The 22,926-nt window shown below is 40.2% G+C and overlaps 1 protein-coding gene across 1 annotated transcript in view; it reads left to right on the forward strand.

The window, feature by feature from the left end:
- The first annotated feature begins 812 nt into the window (after nt 1–812).
- The window catches only part of pcdh1a (protocadherin 1a), a 101,910-nt gene continuing 79,796 nt past the window's right edge, over nt 813–22,926 (forward strand). Inside the window, exons 1-3 of the mRNA XM_034226724.1 lie at nt 813–1,388; nt 8,567–9,381; nt 10,319–12,505. Of these exons, the coding sequence (XP_034082615.1) occupies nt 8,587–9,381; nt 10,319–12,505 (2,982 nt within the window). The 5' untranslated portion in view covers nt 813–1,388; nt 8,567–8,586. The remainder of the gene's footprint in view (nt 1,389–8,566; nt 9,382–10,318; nt 12,506–22,926) is intronic.

Consider the following 22,926-nt stretch of genomic DNA (forward strand, 5'->3'; position numbering starts at 1 on the left):
AGATAGGAAATCAAGTTTTCTCCGGAGGGGACGTTGCTCAAGGCTTTCCTTTGTTACAAAACCCGCGTTTATCATTGCCCCTGGTCCATTGCTTGTGTTTTAAGCAGTTATGATCACTGGCATCATCGTTGTGGAAGAAAGGAAGAGAATAACTGTGGCGTGGGATGTGTTTGCTCCCTGCTGAGCCATGCTGATTTATAGCCCACAGCAAAAACATTGTTTTTTTGTAATTACACTGTTGCAGTTTTTAAACAGATGATGTTAGTTAATCCAAATGTACACCAACAGCATTTCCATTGTCTCCAATCGCAGAAAAAAGGAAGAAGCAACAATAGGCCTATAATGTGCTTTCTTCAGACTTCAATGTTATCATTCAATTTCCCTCCTAATTCCCTCAGCTAAACAGTGTTATTTCCCCTCCTTATTATAACCGCCTGAGGGTGGCGCCAAATGAATAAATAGTGGCCGCACCAGCTTCCATTTTAGGGCCATTCATTTTGCTACATGGAATGCATATCAACAAGTAAACTGTCAGTGCTACCTGTTACATCACGTTTGGACACCTTTGTGTATTTTTTGTAGCAGGGGTTGGTGTTTGCAGCAGCAGTTAACACATGCACACAGACTGCAGGAATATTCTCCAAGGTTGCATTGAATTCGCCCCATTTGAGGTGACCCAGTTTGATGAGATCTTAAACTGTTGGAAATCACACAATTTCCTGGTAGGCAGCCCGGGCATAATGTGATGTTGAGTGTGAAGTTGCTGTGTGCTGCGGTGGATGAGAGCCCCACCTCCTCCCACGCTCTGATGAGTAGGAAGAGAGATAGGGAGAGAGGGGAGAAACTAACGGAGCCACAGCATCTCCACACTTGCTCTCTGGAAATGCTTCAGATTGGCTTCTTGTTTTAGGGTTGGTAAGCTTATTGCGTTGCACAAGAAAAGAAATACAAATAACAGTCGTTCAGACATACAGTGCGTCCTTAGTTCTCACATCAGAGGAAGCGCTCTGGAAACTTGGAGCAAAGCGATGCGCCACCGGGTGCGTATCTTGGAAGGAATCAGTTCTTAAGGATTGGGAAATAGCACACAGCTGGCTATCCCTGTGGAATGATTGACCCCGCGTTTTCCAGCTCTATCTTAATTATACAAAATATATCGATCAGCTCGTAACTTCTAATATTTTCCACGGACAGAATTCTACCGGGACGACACGGAATCCGGTAATTTTTTTGGAAGTTGCAAATTGCTGTGAGTGGATTTTGATACTGCTGAAGTTAGTCTGATGTGACGGAGGTTTGAGGGTAAGACACCTGCCTCTGGGATCACCGGCGGACACTTCAACTGCGGACAGATCGGCGACGCGCTCATAGAGAAGTCTCTGGCTCAGGTAATGACTGCGAATTCACGGAGAAAGTTGTCGCGATTAGTGGATTTTGTGTAGAATTTTGGCACCAGGGAAGTTTCCTTCTGAAAAGACTCCTAATACAACGCAGCCCATTATGCCAAACGGACTGTTTTTTTCCTACAACAAGTTGTCACAGGCAAGCTCTGTGTTACAGGTTGATGGACAGATATATGTCAGCCACAGTAACGATGCGTGACTAAAAACGCATATAAATCGAGTAGTTCTAGCCTCCTTGCGTAATGGCATTAAGTCATTATCATATATCATTGCACTTCACCCACGCTTTAATATGATGTGTGCTGGCGATCGTCTAATTGCATCTCATATCTTGATTCCTTGAAAAATCTGATCCATTCGCATCATTCCTTCTTCGCAAACATCACTAATTATCTTCTTTATTTAGAGTATTTTGTTTTCCATTCTGACGCACAGGCAACTAATCGCCTGCATTTTCTGTATGGAGACACTCGCGCATATAATTGAAGTGGGGGGTGAAAAAAGAAATCTTTGATCAGCACATCCACACGGGTAATCTCTCTCTCTTTCCAACCCCCCCCCCCACATCCGCTGAGAGTATGGGGTGTTGTTTCTCGCCACTCCATCGACCACCAGGCACATTTGTAATAGTCTGCTCCGCGTACTGATGTCGGTCTAAGTTCCCCCACACACTGGAGGCTAAGGTGCCGGTAAAACAGAGCATCAACACAGACCAATTACCCAATTTTGCCCCGTATCTTACAGCCTGCCTATGAGACATAAAACTGATGAATGTGAGGGTGGAAGTCGGTCGATTATGAAGCAGTCGTTGGAGATGGGAGTTTGGGAAAAGACAGACTTAATTGTTAGTTCTGCCAATAATTCTTACGGACAAGTAGCCTTCTATCTATCTAAAAAAGTGCAAGATGATGCCTTTAAATGTCCTGTTGTGGAACCAAAAGATAATCATTTTAATATGATATAAAACAGAGCAATTCAGAAACATCCATATGTGAGAGGCAGAAACCAGCATTTTCTGCAATTTTTCATGAAACATATCTTATCTATCTATCTAACTATCTATGGCTGTCAGTTCCATTTCCTCTATTTTCCCCCTTTTTCTAATTTGGTTTCCCTTGCTGATCAATGGTGATGATCAATGGTGAACTTTACACATGTCCTTTCCTCTAGTAAAGGAACATGGTTCAATTACATGCATTGTGTCATGTAAGCCCATCTGTTTGGTAAACAATTCATCGAAAGGTCACCAGCAGGGTTTTCTGACATGACTGATCAAACTGTTATTTGAACTTGAGAGTGTAGACCTGTTACAAATCATTCAAAAGCAGAGACTTACTGAATCAGGTTATAATGAAATACACAGTCTGAAAAGGAATACAACATATAGGACCTATGATTATACATCTATAGTTGTAACAATAAGACAATAGTTGATCAGTGGGCATTTAAATGAAAAGTCGTTACTACATATTTCATTAACATGGCAGAAAACAACTGGTTACAGCCTGTCTAATGTGGATATTTTTGAATTTCTCTATCTACCAAACTGATTATCTTCTGGTTCCACAACAAGACATGTAAATCAACTTGGACTTGCACTTTCTGACATGTATATATTAATCTAGAAAATAATGAGTCTGCAGTAAGTTGAGTCAACTGTTGCAGGTCTATACATTTCCCTCTTGTGTCGTAATGTCTGAATGCAACCTCCTTGATCTAAGTGCATTTAATGGCATTCTTTGTGGAGCAGCCAACATGAATAGCTAAATGCTCCTGCCCTTAGCAGGTGTTTCCACCCAAAGGCTATTCCTTTCTCATTACCAACAGCCAGGGTTTACTGTCTCTAGGAGTGCACAGTGTAACATTTTGCAGTAAATTATTTTGGAAGATCAGCTGAAAGGGGACCTAAGCTGTGATACTAGCCATCATAAATCATGCTGGTGGGAGGGTAATGGGTTTTACCTGTTATACTAGCTAAAGGCGCAGAGTCAGCCAATACATCAAATCACCTCAGTTGAGAAAATCATTAAATCATCCGTTATCTTTTCGCACACTACCACAGCTTGGAAGAGCAGATCTTACAGACATGCATGAGCTTGATCTGTGACCAAGTAACAGGTGACGGTTCAGATTCTACAGAGGAACACAAAGCCGTTGCCGTACTCTAATCATTTTCTTTGACATTATTATTAATTTGCAATTATACCTCAGTTGATTCTCCGCGTGAGTCATTTCCGATGTACCTGTGGAGCGGCCAACTTAAAGAGCAAGTGTCACCCAGTCAGTCACTGAGTTGACTCAATCAGTAGATAGTCTGTCTCTATGGTAACCAGGATGGGCGCACATGCTCTGCAACACAATTATACCGTTCATTCTTTTTACATACCTTAAATTATGACAGTATAATGACATGTATGCAGTCACACACAAATATTGAGTTACTTATTATGTGACTATTCTAAATATCTGATGGATCTTATTATCATTATTTTATCCCCTTCAGCACCTAAACATATGGATTGCAAATCATTTAGCTTTACAAAACAATTGTGAAATGCTCATAAAATAAATATACAATGTTGTGGCAGTAAAATAACTGTATAAATACAGGATGCTTGCCAACATAACATTAGACACACAACATTACTTTTAAATAAATAATCAGTTTTCAACTTTTCATAACTGAGCAAATATCATGTTAAAATTGCGCTTTGATTTTTTGGAGTGCCTGCATCCAAGAATGTAGCCAAGGAATATAAAACAAACTGCATATTTGTTTGTAGCTGTAAATATGTTGGTAAAGGTGGAAAAAGCTCTGTTAGGATTAGGGTTAGTTTCAGAACTTCTGAATAATTGGGATGTTGCAATATACCTTTATTATTATAATATTATTACAAACATTACATTATGATATCATTTAAATAATAAACATGATAATATCATGTAAATAATCAAGATACAAAATGAAAAAGCGCATAATAAACCAAGATTAAGATGAATTTGACTGAGCTGAGTATTTTTACATATCACGGTAATATTGTCACCATGAATTCTATTAGACTCGATAAGGGTGTAGTATAAATCTGTAATTTGTTCTGGTTTTAATGGAAAACCCGGCAAGTAAACATATTGTTTTCCCTTAAATAAAACAGTTGAACGCAGTTGATGTCAATCACATCACTATATTTCAGTGAAATTTGACAGTGACAGCAATCTTCCAGGCACAGTATGCGGGAGTGGGAATAATTTCCCCCGCTCTCTTATAGCCGTGCTTATCTATAGAGGTCGATGGCAGGTGAAGGGGTATGCTCGGGTACATTTCTCCTGCAGGTTGTAAGTCTGTAGGCTGATGGCCATGCTGAGAAGGAGCAATGACCCACAGACTCTCTGGTCTAGTCTTGCATTAGACCTGTGTCCCCAGATGGTCTTTATAGGCTTGGTTTTGGCAAGGGAAGAGTTCTTTCCGCGTGGCGGCCGTAGGGGTCGCAAACTTCATTGTTGAGTAGTTTCGCTTTGACTGCATTCTTTGTTTCAAAGTTTTCAGAGAAGATACAGCAAATGGAGGACCCATCAGACAGTTTGAGTCTTTGAAAGTCCACCTCCATACTGTGGTACAGGCTGCCTTTAGTTTTCCTCTAGGTTGGAACCATCTGGACCATTGCATGATCACAGCGTGAGGCAATGTGTGAATGCTGCTTCACTGGTAGAGTTAAAGTGTTCTCCTCAGTACGAGTGGATGCGTTGATTTTATTTCGATCGAATTTTCCTCAGAATATCTGTTGCTCTTTTCTGTGCAGCTCAGTGTGTTTGTGCAGGATGTTTTTTGCAGTGCACAGAGCTTATAGGAATTACAGTATGAGCCCTTTAGGCCGTACAGAGCCCTAATAGCTCTGCGTAAAGGAAGTACAGTGTGCTGCACTCATTCAACTAGTAGCACAGCAGGGGTCATCCTAGAATTAGCCAAGTCGATTGTCCCGTGGTGTAGCTACCACAAAGTACATTAGCTGGAAGTTTTTGTTATAATTATATTGTGTTTATTATTTATAATTCAGTTTACGAACAGAGAAGTTTCAAGTCAGCAGAGTACGTTTATAATAGACAAGGGGATTTTACTTAGCAATTCCTGAGGATTTCAGTGTTGAGATGCCTGATCCAGTGCAAGTATCTGCACCACACTGGTATTCTAAAGCCCCTTTCCCATTAGATAACAAAACTCTCTAACACCCACTAACATCTGTTCAGTGGGAAAGGTTGTAATCGACATCCTATTCCAGTAGTCACTGGTATGTATCGGCTCTAGCTACAATCGACAGTGATGGATTTTCACACTTGTTCCCGCTCAATGCAATAATGCACTTTTAAAACAATATATAATAGAACAAACTTAAGGCAATCCTTATAATATAGATGCATACAAAAACTACAGAAAGCATACTTTCCTGAAAGCCACCAGAAACCATTGTTGGAAACAGTATTTTTAACACGCTGTTTATCGTAAAACGCACTTTCAACAATATATACTGTAACTCATGAACTAATCTAAACGTTCATTGTTAGTCTTACAGCTGTTAAGGAAAAGCTAAGAGAATGTTGCAACTGGCATACTCATCTACTGGCAATGGGAAAGGAGTTTACTGCCTAATTTAAGTGGGTTTTCAATGTTTATTCACACATTTTGGTCGAAAAGGAGTATAGTTGTACAGTTAAGTCCATACAAAAGGAGTGCTTGGAGTGGTTAAGCAGAACTGATATCAAAGACACATTGAACACACTGGGAAAGCTAACTTCTTCTAATTTTATGCTGAGTTATGTTTTGTGATTTGCCTGAATCAGCTAGTAGTCTTGTGGGTCTACCACACCATCTGGGATGGCAGATGATAACCAAGTTTTTTAGAGGATAAAACGCTGAGATGCAGAAAATGACATTCCTTGTTGTATTCAGCTGCTTTCATTCATCCATTTTGCTGCTCAGGTAGGGGACTCTTGCAAGACTTGCAGTAGTCAATGTTGAGAAATCTCAGCACATCATATGTTCCCCTTCGCCACCGCTATGCTTTGAGATGAAGGAAAACATGCTGTCAAGCTTTTGATAAAATATTTGTGAGATAGAAGCCCATGTGCACGGTGTCAGTAATATTCACCCGATAAGAGATGCTCACTGGGTGATTGCAAAATGCGTATTTCACAGATAACATTCATTTTAATGTCAATGTAAACAAAGAAAAAAGAACACCAATTCACCGTGGCTGCCAGGCACAGTGCCATCTGGAAGACAGGCATGAGGCCAACTGGAAGACATTAAGTCATGAGTGTCATCAACCATAACAATCATGTCACTATCAAAGTGCGCCTATTCATTCTAGAAGTGGCTGTAATGGTAGGGGGACAGTTACAGCAAAACAAATGTTACAACCTTTATTACGGTTTTCATATTGAAATGGTCATTTTATGGGTAAAACATTTTGCAATCTTGAAATCAGTATACAAAAAGAGACAGGGAAAATATATCACAAGTGATCATTGTCCAATGTTAACTTTCAGTTTTTTAGTAGCACTTGGATGTATCCCCTGATTATGTTTTTACTCCTGCCTGCCTTTTTTTCCCATCTACACTTGAACACACAGAATGCACACTCACCGTTCACGGCACATTGACTCGAGACTCCCCCTGCAAATGTAAAAAGGGACACATCGATAACCGGGCAATTAGTGCATCAATAACCTGCACTTCCAATTTTAATGTATTCAAAAGGAATTGGATTTCTCATTGGTTTTCTGTATATTTGTTTTCTGCTGTCTCGCTTAGTACACATTTGCTTTGCTCCTCTCTGCAACAGTGTTTCATGTGAGGAGATGCAGAATGTATTTGAGCTCACAATAACACCATCTGACCATGTGCATCTCTGTCTTTCTCACAAGCACACAAACTAAGGCTGCACTGATCTTCGCTTATCTTTCCCAAAGGGTCCCTCAGGGAACTGGCTGATATCAGATCCAGAACCTGTACTCCTTTTTATTCTCTTTAAATGATTCTATGTGAACTGCAACACACATGTATTTCTATCTACGTGGTGATGTAGACGCTCACAAACGTGCCCAAACACACACTATAACTGGTGGCCATTACTACGCTATCCTGAGAACCGGGCCTTTATTTTTAACCCAAACGTCTGCTCTCTTTTCAATTACCAATAGAACTCTACACACAGGGAGACCAAAATAATTGTATTCTAAAATCGACGTAGCGTGAACAAACCCAGTATTCTTTACCTGGAGGGAATACAGATCAAAGAAGACGCTAAAATAATGGGTTGTAATTACGGAGTTGAAAGGTTCAAAATCAAACATAATGATACAATGTTTGAGTTAGCCAGTAGCAATAGAGCGCAGATGGAGAATTCTGCATTGTGCATTGTTTCAACCTGCATGTGATAGTAGTTGCTTAATCTACACAAAAATACCTGTTCTCTATACCTCTCTTAGAAGGCAAGCTCTCGTTGTTAGAGTTCTCCTGTAATGAAAACGATCAATCACCTTCATCAATGGACACTATATTGGCAAGTTTGTAAGGTTTCATGTGTGAGGGTTTGTTTTTTTACCATAGGTTCCTTTTAAGCAACATTGCTTCCCCGCTCAATTTCTAGGAGTGTAATAACAAAATAATGAGTCTCTTAGGCAATTTGATTTTGTAGTACACTTTTATTTGATTATGCAGCTGAAACAATGCGATCCACACCGGCCCTCGAGTTTGTTGTGTGTTGTGTAAGCTCACAAGATACAATTTCTTGTTCCTGCTGTAATTTACACGGGAAATGTGTAAGGCTGAGACATTCATTGAAGTTATTGAAGCTCTGGGACAGAAATGAAACCAAGCCGGGAAATAGTTATCATGCCTCTTTTCCCTTTCTTGTTATTATTGTCTAATTATTATATTTTGCTCCGAGGCCTGTTGCAGATTTTTCTGTTATAATAAAGAAAATACACTAAAGACATTTTTTCTTTACCGACCGCATGTATCTGTCTGGTTTTAATAACCTGTTGATGTGAGTTTCTTGCCTTTATGTAAATGTAAAAGTTCAGCAAATGTTTCGCCAGGTATTAATAGCTTAATCCGAACCAAAAGAGACAACATTTTGACAGAAATACTCTTTGTCATTTTACAGGCAGATCTTCTGATGACCTAATGGAACCAAATGTACGACAAGTGCTGTTCTGGGTCCTGGTGCTGCACTGTGGTTCTGCTGAGGGCAGCATCCTGTACAGGGTCCAGGAGGAGCAGCCCCCCAACACTCTGATTGGTAGCCTGGCAGCAGACCAGGGCCTACCAGACTCAGGCCATCTCTACAAGCTGGAGGTCGGGGCACCCTACCTACGTGTTGATGGGAAGACGGGGGACATTTTCACCACTGAGATACCCATAGACAGAGAGACCCTGAGGGACTGTCGAACCCTGGTTAAGGGTAAGCCTTGCTACCTTGAATTTGAAGTATCGGTGACAGACCTGATACAAAACCAGAGCCCACGACTGATTGAAGGACGCATTGAGGTACAGGACATAAATGACAACACTCCACAATTTCCCTCTTCTGTCCTCACCATCTCAGTCCCTGAAAACACAATCATGGGGGCGCTATTCTCCATACCTCTGGCTACTGACAGGGACTCAGAGAGGAATGGGGTGGCAGATTATGCTCTGACTGCAGGGCCAGATGCAGCAACCCTGTTTGGCTTACAGGTGGCTGACGACAGGGGGGGGAAGCTCCCGCAGCTTATTGTCCTGGGCAACCTAGATCGTGAGTTAAAGGATTCCTATGACCTCACCATCAAGGCACTGGATGGAGGAAATCCACAGCGCTACAGCAGCGCTCTGCTGCGAGTGGTAGTCACTGATGCCAACGACAACTCTCCCAAGTTTGAAAGGTCCACGTATGAGGCGGAAGTGTCCGAAAACAGTCCACCGGGGCACTCTGTGTTGCAGGTAAGGTTTGGCAGCAAATAAACTTGACTTCAAGAACTTATTTTCTTTCAAATAGGAAATTGAAAATGCAAAGAAAATTGTTTTTGCTGCTTGATGTACTATATTCAGCAACTAAGAGACACAGACTCAAAGAAAGAAACACTCAATAATACATAATGAAATACACAATTTATCAAGTTTTTGAAAAATGAGTCATGTTTCTGCAGTGCTTATTCCTCAGATACAGAACTCTATTGAAAATGTAATTCAAAGATAGATATTTTATTCTGCCATTGTGCTTTAAAATACTTAAAAGTAGCCCTACAACTCTGAATGTTCAAAATGTAACCTCACATGCGGAATTCTTGGGAATCAAAGGTCCAAGCTTAGTTCTTGTCAACTCACAGATAATCATATTCACATTTAACAAATATCTTATTTATAAGTTGTTTCAATCCCATTACTCTTATGTGCATTTTGATATTTGTATAACACAATATACAATTATGTATATACAGGTAATTAAGCTGCATATTGTTTTTTGTGCTATTATACTTACATGGAAATAATTAGAGATACACAATGACTGTACTCAAAGAGTGTATGATTTTTTTCTGCTTACCACTGGGAACTTGTACCAACTGTCATGGAAGAAAAAGCAGCCCTTATATTTTGCCATTTGGTTTAATGTGAATCTTTTCTATTCCCTATTTCTGTAAAAAAGGGAAGGGTGGGGGGGGGGAGACCCATCAAAAGCACAGAGGAAGGGCAATAATAAAACATGCCTAAATAAAGCTGTTCACTTGCTTTGAAGTGATCAGGCACCCGTTGATTAATGTATTCATTCATTCATTGACCAATGATTAGTAGAGAAAATCCTACACTGACTTCCTTTAATTCAACCACACAGCGCTGCACATAAATCACGCCTTTAACCACAGAATTCCTTTCATTTCAGGTCAAAGCAAATGACTCTGACATGGGCTCTAATGGAGAAATTGAGTACACCCTTCACCAAGCAGTAGACCCAGTGTCGACACTCTTACGAATTGACCGGTCCACCGGCATTATCTACGTTAAAGGATCCCTTGACAGGGAAGAAATCAGCAGCTTGTCCTTCTATGTGGTGGCGAGGGATAAGGGTCCACAACCTAAAAGCTCAAAGACATTTGTTACAATTGAGGTGACTGACCAAAATGACAACGCCCCAGTTGTGGAGATTCGTGGAATTGGTCTTGTGACACACAGCGAAGGAGTGGCCAACATTTCAGAGGACATGCCAGTTGGAACCGCTGTTGCTTTAGTGCAAGTGTCTGACAAGGATGAGGGAGAGAACGCTATGGTCACTTGTGTAGTCGCAGGAGATGTGCCGTTCCAGCTTCGCCCTGCCAGCGACTCATCCATTGACAGTAAGAGGAAGTATTTCCTACAGACAACCACTCCCCTCGACTACGAGAGGATTAGGGATTACCGAGTCGAGATTGTCGCTGTTGATTCTGGAAATCCGGCCCTCTCTAGCCAAAATTCTCTGAAGGTGCAGGTGACTGATGTGAACGACAACTCTCCAATATTCTCCCCAACATTGTTTGAGGTAGATTTTGCCGAAGAAAATCAACCAGGGGAGAAGGTTTTGGATGTTATAGCTTCAGATGCTGACAGTGGCACTAATGCTGAACTCCTTTATAGTATTGTGGCAGACTCATCCATCAAAGGTCTGTTTGAGATTGATCCAAATACGGGCACAGTAAGAGCCCGAAGCCCCCTTGATCGTGAGCATAAAGAACGCTACGAGTTCCGGGTCACGGCAGCAGATAAAGGGTTACCTGTTCATAAAGGGACAGCAACTGTTGTAATAAACGTCCTTGATCGCAATGACAATGACCCCAAGTTCATGCTGAGTGGCTACAGCTTTTCAGTTTTGGAGAACATGCCTCCTCTCAGTCCAGTTGGCATGGTGACAGTCCTGGATGTGGACAAAGGGGAGAACGCCCTAATTGATCTGTCTGTAGAGCCTGATGGAGGAAAGTTTGTCGTTCAAAATGGAACAGGCACCATTCTTTCAAGCATCTCGTTTGACAGGGAGAAAGAAAGCAGCTATACTTTCCGTCTTAAAGCAGTGGATGGAGGAGAGCCCCCTCGGTCTTCATATGTGGCCGTCACGATCAATGTACTGGATGAAAATGACAACAACCCTGTGGTTACCAAACCCTCCAATTCCTCCTTCAGGCGTTTGTCACCTCTAGCTTCCCCAGATAGCCACGTTGAGATAGTGGAAGCCGAAGACCTGGATAGTGGGCCCAATGCCGAGCTGGTGTTCAGTATTTCTGGCGGAAACCCTTACCAGTTATTCCGCATTTCACCGTCCAGTGGGGAGATCACTCTAGCAAAAGAAATGACCCGAAAACATGGCGGCCTACATCGCCTAGTAGTGCGAGTGAGTGACAGGGGGAAGCCTGCACGTCATGCCACTGCCCTGGTCCACATTTATGTCAATGACACCATCTCAAATGTCAGCTTAGTGGAGGCTCTAGTAGGACACAGTCTTTACACTCCACTGGAAAGGGACATTGCTGGTGATCCTGACTATGGTTTCGCTGCACAGCGTAGTAACATTTTGTTTGGAAGCCTTGCCGGAGTGGCAGGTGTTGTCATGTTGATCCTGGTGGTGGTATTTATCCGACACCGCATCCAGAGAGAAACTAAGAGTGGGTATCAGGCTGGCAAGAAAGAAACAAAAGACTTATATGCGCCCAAACAAGCACCAAAAAATGCCAAAGGCAAACGAGGAAGGAAAGGAAAGCCCCAAAAGTCCCCCAAACCACTCGGGGAAGATGAAGAAGTCAGCCTTCAAAAGAGTCTCAAGTTCAACCTCGATGGAGTGAATGATAGCCCCAGGATACACCTGCCCTTAACATATTCTCCAGGAAGCCCTGATATAGGCAGGCACTACCGCTCCAACTCCCCCTTACCCTCCATCCAGCTGCAGGCCCAATCCCCTTCGGCCTCACAGAAGCACCAGGCTGTCCAGGACCTTCCTGCCGCCAACACCTTTGTAGGAACCGGAGGAGACGACAACTCTACCGGCTCAGACCAGTACTCAGACTACAGCTACAAGACCAGCCAGATGAAGTACAGCAACAAACAGGTAAGAACATGACTCACACAAGCTGCTGTGTAGGTGTTAGAAAGTGTGTCTTATTGTGTTAGGATTTGAGGAGAGATAATTAACTTTAAGAAATCACAAACATTACTCATCCTGTTGCAAAAATGGTAATACATCTGATAGAATGAACAACTTATACTATATTAAATGTCAAGATCTACTTGAAAAGACAATAACATGATCTCATACATGAAATGTGTTACTGTCCTTTCATCCTAATTAAAAATGTGTTCTCTGCAGAACAGTACATACTGTGTGTCATGGCAGATTAAGGAACACATATACTCCCATTAAAAAAATACACAACTTGTTAAAAATTCATTAAATACTTCCCTTTCGAGTTGGCAGAGAAATGTGGCTATGGTCGCATGGATGACCATAGTATTCTTTAGGGAACATTTTTATTATGATCCAGTTATAGATATAATAATCCATTTGTTCTCTTATATTAAGTGCAGTGAAAGGCTGCCATAATAGTTTTTACTGTTTTTGCTCCAATGTAACATCGCTGGAGGGTGAAATTTGATACACTGGAAAGAGTAAGTTGCCGCACATATTAACTTCAAGTTTGTGGTCAAATGTTGCACTTCTAATACGGAAAACTTTGATGGCCTTCTATATGTTTTTGCATGGGGTTGTCAGTGCTGTTGAGCAGGGATGGTCCATTTCTCAGTAGCTTGCTTCGGCTCTTCTGCCTGACCTCTGGTGCTCTGATCTCAGCGGGTCACTTGCTACACTTATCTCTCTGCTCCTTATGCTCTTATCTCCTCTTATCTGGACAATATTTGGCAAGACCTGAATCGCCATGGAAACAGAAATATTAATAGAGGGGATTACGAGAGAAACAATTGTGGAGTCTAGGGATACAAAGCTATTGTGTCTCTAGGTTTCTGTGTCATCTTCAAGTGTGTGCATGTGTGTCTTGGACTAGACACGTGTACATTTCAATTGGTGTGTGTTTCTCAATGCAGACTGCCGTCATACTATTATCTTTAAATAATAAATATTGTTATTCCATCCGTTTTTTCATATAGCTATACACTATTGACATTTAGCTCCCTTTTCCCCGTAATTACTGTTTTAAACTTCCATTCTACTTAAGAAAATAATCCAGTAGGTAACAAGGAGGTAGTTTAAAACAACTTCAAAGAACACCCAAATCCAAAGACTGCCTACTTCAAAGGCATTCATTCTCAAACAAACATGCTGCATCCACAATCAGTAACCTAATGTGACAGTTGATAGTTCTCGCCACCTCTGAGTGAAAACTGAATTATTTGTGAATCACACAATAATGACAAGCTCTAACAGTGCAATATTCTTGTTGCTACAGGGGCACATTTTATGGAAATACATATTTGACAGTGATGTAAACAATTCATTTTCATCCAAGACAAGTTGACATCGGCTTTCAAGATGCTTTCATATATCAAATCACAGTGTCATGCATACAAAACTGTTTGACATTCTCCTAGGGCTTTGCAGATAAAGTTTGACACATGGAAAAAAATTAGCAAAAATAGAAGTGGAAAATATGCCACCGAGTGCTGAACATGTGTAGGTGACACTTTTTTATTGGAGATATCTTCAGAGCCACTATCACAGTTGGCTACTTGGTGGTTTCAGCAGATGCTTGCTGACAGCTTAGGTGATCACAAGCCTTTGTGGGTGGAGTCAGTTTAGAGAGCAGTCACCACTGTCTCCTTGATGGACAACATAAGGGACCAAAATGAATGCAAGCCACGGGGTTTGTCTGGGTATTTGTGTGTAGTGCCAATCTCTGTTTGTGTGTAGATTCACCGCTCGGTAAAAGACTGTTAATTGTAACTGTGGCACAGATTTACGCTCGCAGCTCTTGACAGTGTTTGTGGTTTCTCAATATGATAACAAATGCGTATGAGACAGATCTCAAGCGATTGACAGGCTGTGTAAAAACATGGACAGATGTTGAAGCTCATGTGACACACCTCAGCAGATGCTGTCTCATGTATGACATCCCCTCTTACATCAGGAAGAACAGATTGACCAAAATATATAATTAAAGTTTCTGCCAAGTGATGTGACAGATGTAGAGTGGTGCCCTTGCTTTAATTAACTGTGCTACACTTGACAATGGCTTTTCATTGGGAATTTGGTCAGGTGTCTGTGTTTCTACTAAACCGCTTCATGTCTAAATGTATCAGCCAGAATGGTTATAGATTATGTTCACATGGAATATAAATAACCTTTCTAGTCAAACTTTTTTGTACTTTACAGTTTAGCTTTGTAACTATCTGCAGCCTTGGCTTTACTCCAACTCCCTAAATAGCAATCCATAAATGTTGTTTAAATATGTTGTACATTATTAAAGATGGGGATGTTTTGCACAATGGGGTACCTACGGGGGGAGGTTAAACTGAAAATAGGTTCAGGGTTAGGGTTGGACATGATTTAAATAGGGCTTAGGTTAAGTTTACGGACTAGTGCAACACACTTCACAAAAAGGACCCTCTTTGCAGGGTTTAGTATTTAAGATCCGGCTTGGTCTGGAGAACCTCTTTTAGCTGGGATATTCCTAAATTGCCTTTGCATTGATTTATATGTTAACACCATTACTGTGATTGGGTGAAAAACTTTGCTTCAAACCAATTACTTGACTAATTTATCATTTTAAAATGTGGCTACTGTTATCGGCTGTCAGCACTCCCGCCCCCCCCCCCTAACACACACCACAATACAGAAAATAGCATTGTTTTAAGTGGGTGGTAAAACATATAAAAAAAGTGTTGAGGAAAAATGGTTAAGTATATTTTTGCTTCTTAGGGCTTGTTAGTATTTGTTTGCTTGTAGAAAATGAAACATTACACCTGCACCAATCCCTTTGCAATGCCTTTTGATTATTTTACTTACATTTAAGTAAACATTTTTTACTTGAAATGTTGTGAGGTACACTCATACCTATATACATATGTATTAATAGCAATAATTAATATTTGTTTTGGGTGCTTTTTGGAGAATGTTGGTTATTTGATCAGGTCAATTTGAAGAGTTCCCTATTGATTGTAAGTTTGTCATGCATGATCTTTTCAAGGTATTGACTCACTCTGCTTTGCTCTTTTTCAGTCTAAAAACATGCAATTAATTCATGAATTCATCGGAGGACCTTATCTTATTAGAAGAACATCCACACCTCTAAATGATAGCCTTGATACCAGACTGGCTGAACAGCAGAACATATAAATATTGTATGATGTATGTCATGAAGAGTGGAGCAGGTGCACCCAAATGCAGGACGCTGCAGGCAACATGAATTTGAAGACATTACTTTGAAATAAAGATTTGGTGAAGGCACGGCACAACTGAACAGCATTGAACACAACCAAAGCAGGTGTTTAGATGGGAAAAGGAGGGAGAATACAGAAAAAGAACAAAAAGTATCATCAAAAAGTCTGAGGAACTATGGATATCAATCCACAATGTGACACTGTCAACTAAAGAATGGTTGGCTAAGAGTGCCAAACCCAAATAGATGTTTCAAATGTCCTATTTATATCCCAACATTATTTGTATAAGTCTGTGTCAGCTATATTTGTTTTGTTTCCTACAGTATGGGCTAATACTGCTATCAATTCAGAAACATTTTGATCGCCCTCCCCCAGAGAGATTTTTCAGCCCTCTAATTGATTTAGATTAACCCACTTTCAAAAATAGTTCTTGAAATGCAGTTTCCTGCGTATAGTGTATTACAACAGCCTCTAAACATAGTTGTGCACGAAAATAAACATTGCCTCACAAGAAATCCGACATAAATCTTTTTCTTCCTAAATTACTTGTTCTAAAAACAAACCAGTCAAATGCCTAGAATAGACACATGCATCCAAAAACAGTAACCACAACTGTAACCAATGGTTTTCATGTACTGTCTGTGTCTAAATCCAATGAAATTCAAAACAAAGGATATATAGTTCTTCAGTGCAGATGGAGTACAATTTCATGATGAGCAGAGAGTAAGACGGCCTGTTTCAGGCTTATTGAAAGACTCCGTTCGCAACCACTAGCAACACTAAATGTTTACAATTCTGAATTTAAGTGGATAAAGCCCACCAACAGCTAGAAAAGAAATACCTGAGCCAGTTTCTCTGTCTGTTAGGAAAAACAATTTATTCTTGGCAAGAAAAAACAACATAACAAGTGCAAATGTACCAACAAACAAACCCAAACTGTTTTTATTCTAGGTTTGAACACACATGATGAGCTCTCTGCATGAATGCTGTAGCTTCCCTGTGCACGAACAAGGATCCTTACAATTGCTTTCACTCTGCTTGCACCTGTTTGGGTAATATTATAATTGAAGTGGGGACATTGGGAATTTTCCTCAGGGTCTTGGCAACTTAAACCACTTTCCTGTATGTCACATACAGGAAAGTGGGGATATTTCAAAGGAATATTCATTAATATGGGAATATATGTTTACATGGATAATGCATGCTTGTGTAGTGTATCAATTCCAGTAGAAATTGCAGGTAATAGTTGTGTTTTAAATGTAATACCATTCATAATAAAATATATACATATGAACAGTATGGTCACACAAACATGCACTAATTTGCTGTTTAAAAAAGTACAATTAACCAACACAGTTTCCACACTGCTGCTTTAAAATCTTACCTAGAAATAGCATGATAAGCTTCACCTTTTATAACAGGACTGCTGAAGGTATTGGCACTCTTTACAGTTTCCCGATTTCATCACCTTTGAATGTGTGATATTGCATGATGGTTGCTAGAGAAACCAGAGCCTCACATAGTCCATTGGAGCTGATAATTAGCTCTTTTGGGTACAAGAGCTGGCACCTTTTTTCACACTTTACTTAATGAGAATCCTGCTATTGAACAACACACAATGCAAGGGGTATGACATGCGGATATTCTTTGTAAACTGGCAATCATGACTTCCTGAAAAGCTGTAAACGCACCCTACACACGGTTAATATACGTTATTTATCACAAATAGATGAGTGTTGTCCCCCTGAGAGCTTCTCGTTCATCTCCCTTCCTGTCTGCATGTAACCTAAAGCCATTCTTTAAGCAGGAAAGGGGATAGCATGAGTCACTGCGAGTCTTAATTAACCTGCTTCTTTGTTAAGCAGGGCCCACACTTTGGGAACTTTAGGCATCCCTTTGAGCTGGGATTAGCCCAATTTAGCCCAATGCTGCTGTTTCAACTCAGCAGAGGTGCATTACAGACGAGGCCGGAGGCAACATTAATTGTTCTCCAAGACTGTGACACATTATTCTCTCTAGCCTGCACTCAAGACCAGTGAAACCTTGAAATCTTCGAAAATATGTCATCTGCAGAGTGAATAGTTGGCCAAACAAGGAGTGCAGCTGACTTATTTTCCCCATGTTTTCCTATCTTGGTTTCCAATCTGCCTTCCAGTATTTCTCAAACAGGCACGACACACAAATATATACAGACAAACACACACACACGGCTCTGCGCGCACCACATATTTGCCCTAGCTTATTACACAGAAAAAGAAGGCTAGAAGGAAATTGAGGTGAAAAGCATAGAAGCTAGAATAATTCACCCTGCCTGTACTGTACGTTTTCCCTGCTGTTTGATAGCATGCAAGCGTGATTCAATACATTGTGTTGCATGTTGCTGCATTCTTTTGAACGTACTATGTATATCGTTAAAGTCCCCATTGTTCTTGCCATTATATATCTTAACAACACCCTTTCAAAGGTTTACCCATTGTATGTTTTGCTTGTGTTCCAAATAATAGTGACCTAAAATAGTAGAACACATTTTTATCATTACAATATATTACCTGTAAGAAATGCTTAGTTACAGTTATATAACCTAGCATCCTAGAAAACAGTGCAAATATGTATAGGTTTTTCTTATGATAAATAAAGTCCAGATAATAAAACAAGAAATGTGGCAGGAGAGGTCAAAAGCCCAGGCTTATCCAACATAACAAAACTATAACATAAATCATAAAAAACACAAACAAATGAGAAATACTAGCCAACGAGTAAACAACATACTACTGTATCAACGGATAAATCTGCATCCAATGGTTGGTTCATGATGCAGTACAGTCTATTTCAGAATGTTTTTCAGCTGCATTTACATATTTGAATTTATTTGAAAAGTAAATATCTATTTCATCACATTCTTTTTGAAGCAAGTGTATATTATAGGTTACATGAGCATGTTAAAGGTGGGGTAAGTCATTTTGGAGAAACCAGCTCGAGTGCGCTATAATTTGAAAATACACAACCGGAAAAAATCTGCCACTTCCTTACAGAGCCCCTCCTCCATCGCTCACACGCGCACGTGACCAATGAAGGCACGAGATAAGTGTGTGCACAGATGGAAGGCTGACAAGCAGGTAGGCCGTCCAGTTATTTTAGCCGGGCCGGCTCAGATGATTGGTCGTGATTTTTACAGTACTACGGCTTCCACAGATGACATTGTTTTATGTATTTATTGTCAAAGCATTTAATATATTCATTGCTATCGGGATGTTAATAGCATTCCATGGAATATAACAAAAAGTGTTTCTGAAATAAATTACATACCCCACCTTTAACAGTACCATTATTTATTTTTCTACAAGAAAAATAAAAAGAAGATATTATTTTAGCTTCTGATGAGGGAGTATTTTGACATGGAACCAACCATGAAAGGCTGCTTTAAGAGCAGGAAATAGTAATGAATGTATGGTACTTTGATCCCTACATGATGCAGCCAAGGCATGGCTGGATCAAACACAGTCATGAAGATGACAAGAGCAGATGGAAGGTTTCTTGGCTTGCGTACGTAATTGGGAACCTTGAATGATGGGAAAATAATGCAAGGGCAGAAAATAATTACTGGACTTGTTTATGTGCTTCACATCCACCACCATGCTGTCATCGTTCAGGTAACTGACCAGGGGCGCCGTAAGGGGGTGAAAAGTTAGGACGATTCTAAGGGCCCGTGACTGACAGGGGCCCCAAACATTTTTAGAACATTAAGAACAAATGTTTAAGTCACCTTTCATCAATCATCAACAATTAACATTAATATAACGTTACATTGATAATGTACTCACTAAACTTACGATTCATTTCACTTTTTTTTTTCCAAAAGTTAATTATCCAAAGCCTCTGTACACCCCCCTCTATTTACATGTAATGGTTTGGTCCCGCCTCCAAACGCTGTGCAGCACCGCACTTTCTGGCAGAGAGTGAGAGCATGTGAGGAGCAGGGATGCTAGTACTTACGTGTGTACGATGTCTCAACGACTAACAAAGTCAGGCTTTCAAGAAAGAAAATAAAGGAGAGAAAGACAAGAGAGAGGGACTAAAGGGCGACAGTATGTCACCCAGTTTTTCAAGAGAAAAGGTGGGTCTGTTAGCTAAGCTTAGTCCATTGTAAATAATAATTGTAATGTTTTGCTGACATTAAGTACTGTTCATATCTTCACAGAAAATGCTGAGGTTTTTCATTTCACTCCTCTTTTAGCTGACATTTATTAAATGCAGGTACATTTTTAGCAGCTATTCATACTAAATCAGTTGTCCCTCCCCCTGGTGCCAGGACCAACAGATCCATCTTTAGGCTCCGCAGCACTGTCCCCCCATAAGGCTTTGCAGTCTTGCCATGCTGTCCATTGAAAGCCAGTTGGCTAGAAAGCTGGACTTCAAGGACTTGATCAGTGACTTTGCCTGTGAGAAGGCTTGGCGCTGGACTCTTGGTGAGTAAGGCTGAGCCAGGCCTCGTAATAACTGTTAAAGGGCAAGGCTATGGTAACGATATTGGATCACTACCTGATCACTACACACAAGATGCATGATGAGAAAAAGACTGAGAACAGGTAGGCTCTGATTTAGCACCACCATCAGGCCTTTTCATTTCCATTTCCGTTTTGTTGTCCATTTACACTTTAATACCCGCTTATTTTGTAGTTGGTATGTATATTTAATTAAAAAATCTGCTGCTTATGTTATTTTTTTTTTGTTGCTAATATTGGTGTTAATGTTCACTTTATTTTAATTTAAGAGGTCATGTATATTTAAGTTAGATTTATTTAGATTTTTGAATGTTCCATTCAAAAATGTTATTAAAAAGGCATGTACACCATAAAAGATGACTATTGAGGTCTATTGTCAGGAATGTTAGTGTTATATGAAATAGTGAATTCTACTGCAGTAGAATGTTGCACGTCTGCACAGTGTTATATGTTCACCGCTCAGTGTCAGTAAATATTGTGCAGTTAGTATTGGACTACAAGATAGATGCAAGCCTGTACAGGTAGAGTTATTTAAAGCATAAATTAGTCGGTTGGATTCTGGAAGTGTGGTTACAGCATTGTGCTTGGTTGACGTGGCCTGTGCCTGGTGGTGGGGCCCAATGTGATATATTTTCATGGGGCCCAAAATCCCTGGCGGCGCCCCTGTAACTGACACATAAAGTTCGACTCAAAAGTAGACAACAATGTACAGCAGAGTTGTTATAGGGCAATTTACTATAGCTGCAAGAAAATTGGCGAGTAAGACAGGATATCAACAACTGGATGTCAGGCATTCGGGTAACGAGAAATGGCTGGTAGGAGAGGTAGCGTTACCAGGCAGTGAATACAAATCCCATATAGGCTTTGACAAGAGAGAGTCGCTCATATGGCTTTGTCTGAATGTGAACCTGACATGGAAGAGAGAGGATGAAGGCACAAGGACTTTGGCTACATGTGTGTGTGTACGTGCTGAGCTGAGATTTCATGTATCCTTTTCAAATTAAATATAAGCAATACGATTGTTTGTGAATCAGAGATAATTGGTGTTGAGAAAAGAACGGCCCCGCATTGAACTGTTGCATCATACTGTTATGTGTACACTTCTGGTTTGTTAATGTTTCAGCTGCTGCCCTCCACACTTTCTTTCACAGTAGAAAATGAAGCCGTCCACTCCAGAGACTTTTCATTATTTTCCATTGAAGCATCGTCTTTAAACACATTTCATCAGTTTAGGATGGCTGAACACGAAGACCAAACTGGAAACTTTCCCTTGGGACAAATCAAGTTAAAGCTTAATAAAATATTCCTTACCCATACGTTAATTATGTGGGCTAACATGAACATGAAAATATTACCTAAAACAAAGATAAAGTAATTGATTTTAAAACTTTTTAAAAGTGTTTCGATGTTGGTCTTCGTGGGAAGTATATACATTTTGGGCATTTAGAAAAAAAAGAAAGCGTTCCCTATTACCATATCTACACCAAGTTAATATTCAGAAAAAAGGCCAGATGCAAGCAAAGCTTCAAAAACAATTGGCTTGAAAATCTTGCTAATGTTGAAAATAAAATATTCTGTAACCATGCAGCACTGTTTTATTTAAACGCCAGATTAAACTCTGTGAATTGATTGCATTCAATTGTAGTTAATTCTGCAGGCCGCATTAAGATGGAAGCACTTTGGCTGACATGTACCTAGTTGGCTCAATAACAATTTGAATTCACCTGAGCAGACATCAATCCGAGTGGAGTTAAAGTAATGTTTTTTGTTACAAAATCAATAATAAGAGAAAGTGCCTTTGCTAAATATTTTTGGCATTGGTCTGTAGATTACGCTTTTGGTTAGTTGCACAGTTGTCTTCGTAATATCCTTTAATCTCCTATTGCTCATTATTTTGTTAATAATAATAATAGCAACCTTTGGACATTTGGATTGTCCAACAAATTAGTCTTGTTGATATTCACAGGGTTTGTCGCTGACCTGCCTGTTGGAACTGCTGCCATACCTCCAGCAGCCAAGCTTGTGAAATTGCATTAGAGGCAGGCAGCATTATGGACATTTAGCTCATTGACTATTTAACATACAGTAACAACACCAGAAGCAACACTATGAGCAAATGACATCCAAAATCTACACGTATTCATTTTTCGCATAAACATACAAATACCTTGGGAAAATAAACTGTCACCTAAATGTAATAAGGGAAACACAGTGGGGTTGTATTTGGATTAGCAGAAGCCTGGGATAGACTTGGAGCCCGATTTAAACGATCTATAGTGCATGGTCCAAAGTGAATTGCTCAAGTGTATTCCGGGCGTGTCCGACTCCACTTTTGCTAATTAAATCCTGCATAATCCGGGCGTAAAGGAAACAAGTGGTAAAAAGGTTGTCTTTAGTCTCTTAATCAATCACAGCAGAGTTTTGGACGTAAAATAGATGAAACAAAAAAAAAACAATGTCATTTCCCAGTCCCATTAAAAGCAAGACTATGTCAATTGAAAATGTGGCAAATGTAGAAGCGAGCAGTATTTCGCACAGACAGACTTGTGGACTCCTGATCAATTACTTATTTAACTGAGGGGGATGAGCCATGTTGTGCATCCCTGTGTCTGTGTTACACTTAGATTGTACATTCATC

Source organism: Gymnodraco acuticeps, unplaced genomic scaffold, assembly GCF_902827175.1.
Source record: "Gymnodraco acuticeps unplaced genomic scaffold, fGymAcu1.1, whole genome shotgun sequence".
NCBI lineage: Eukaryota > Metazoa > Chordata > Actinopteri > Perciformes > Bathydraconidae > Gymnodraco > Gymnodraco acuticeps.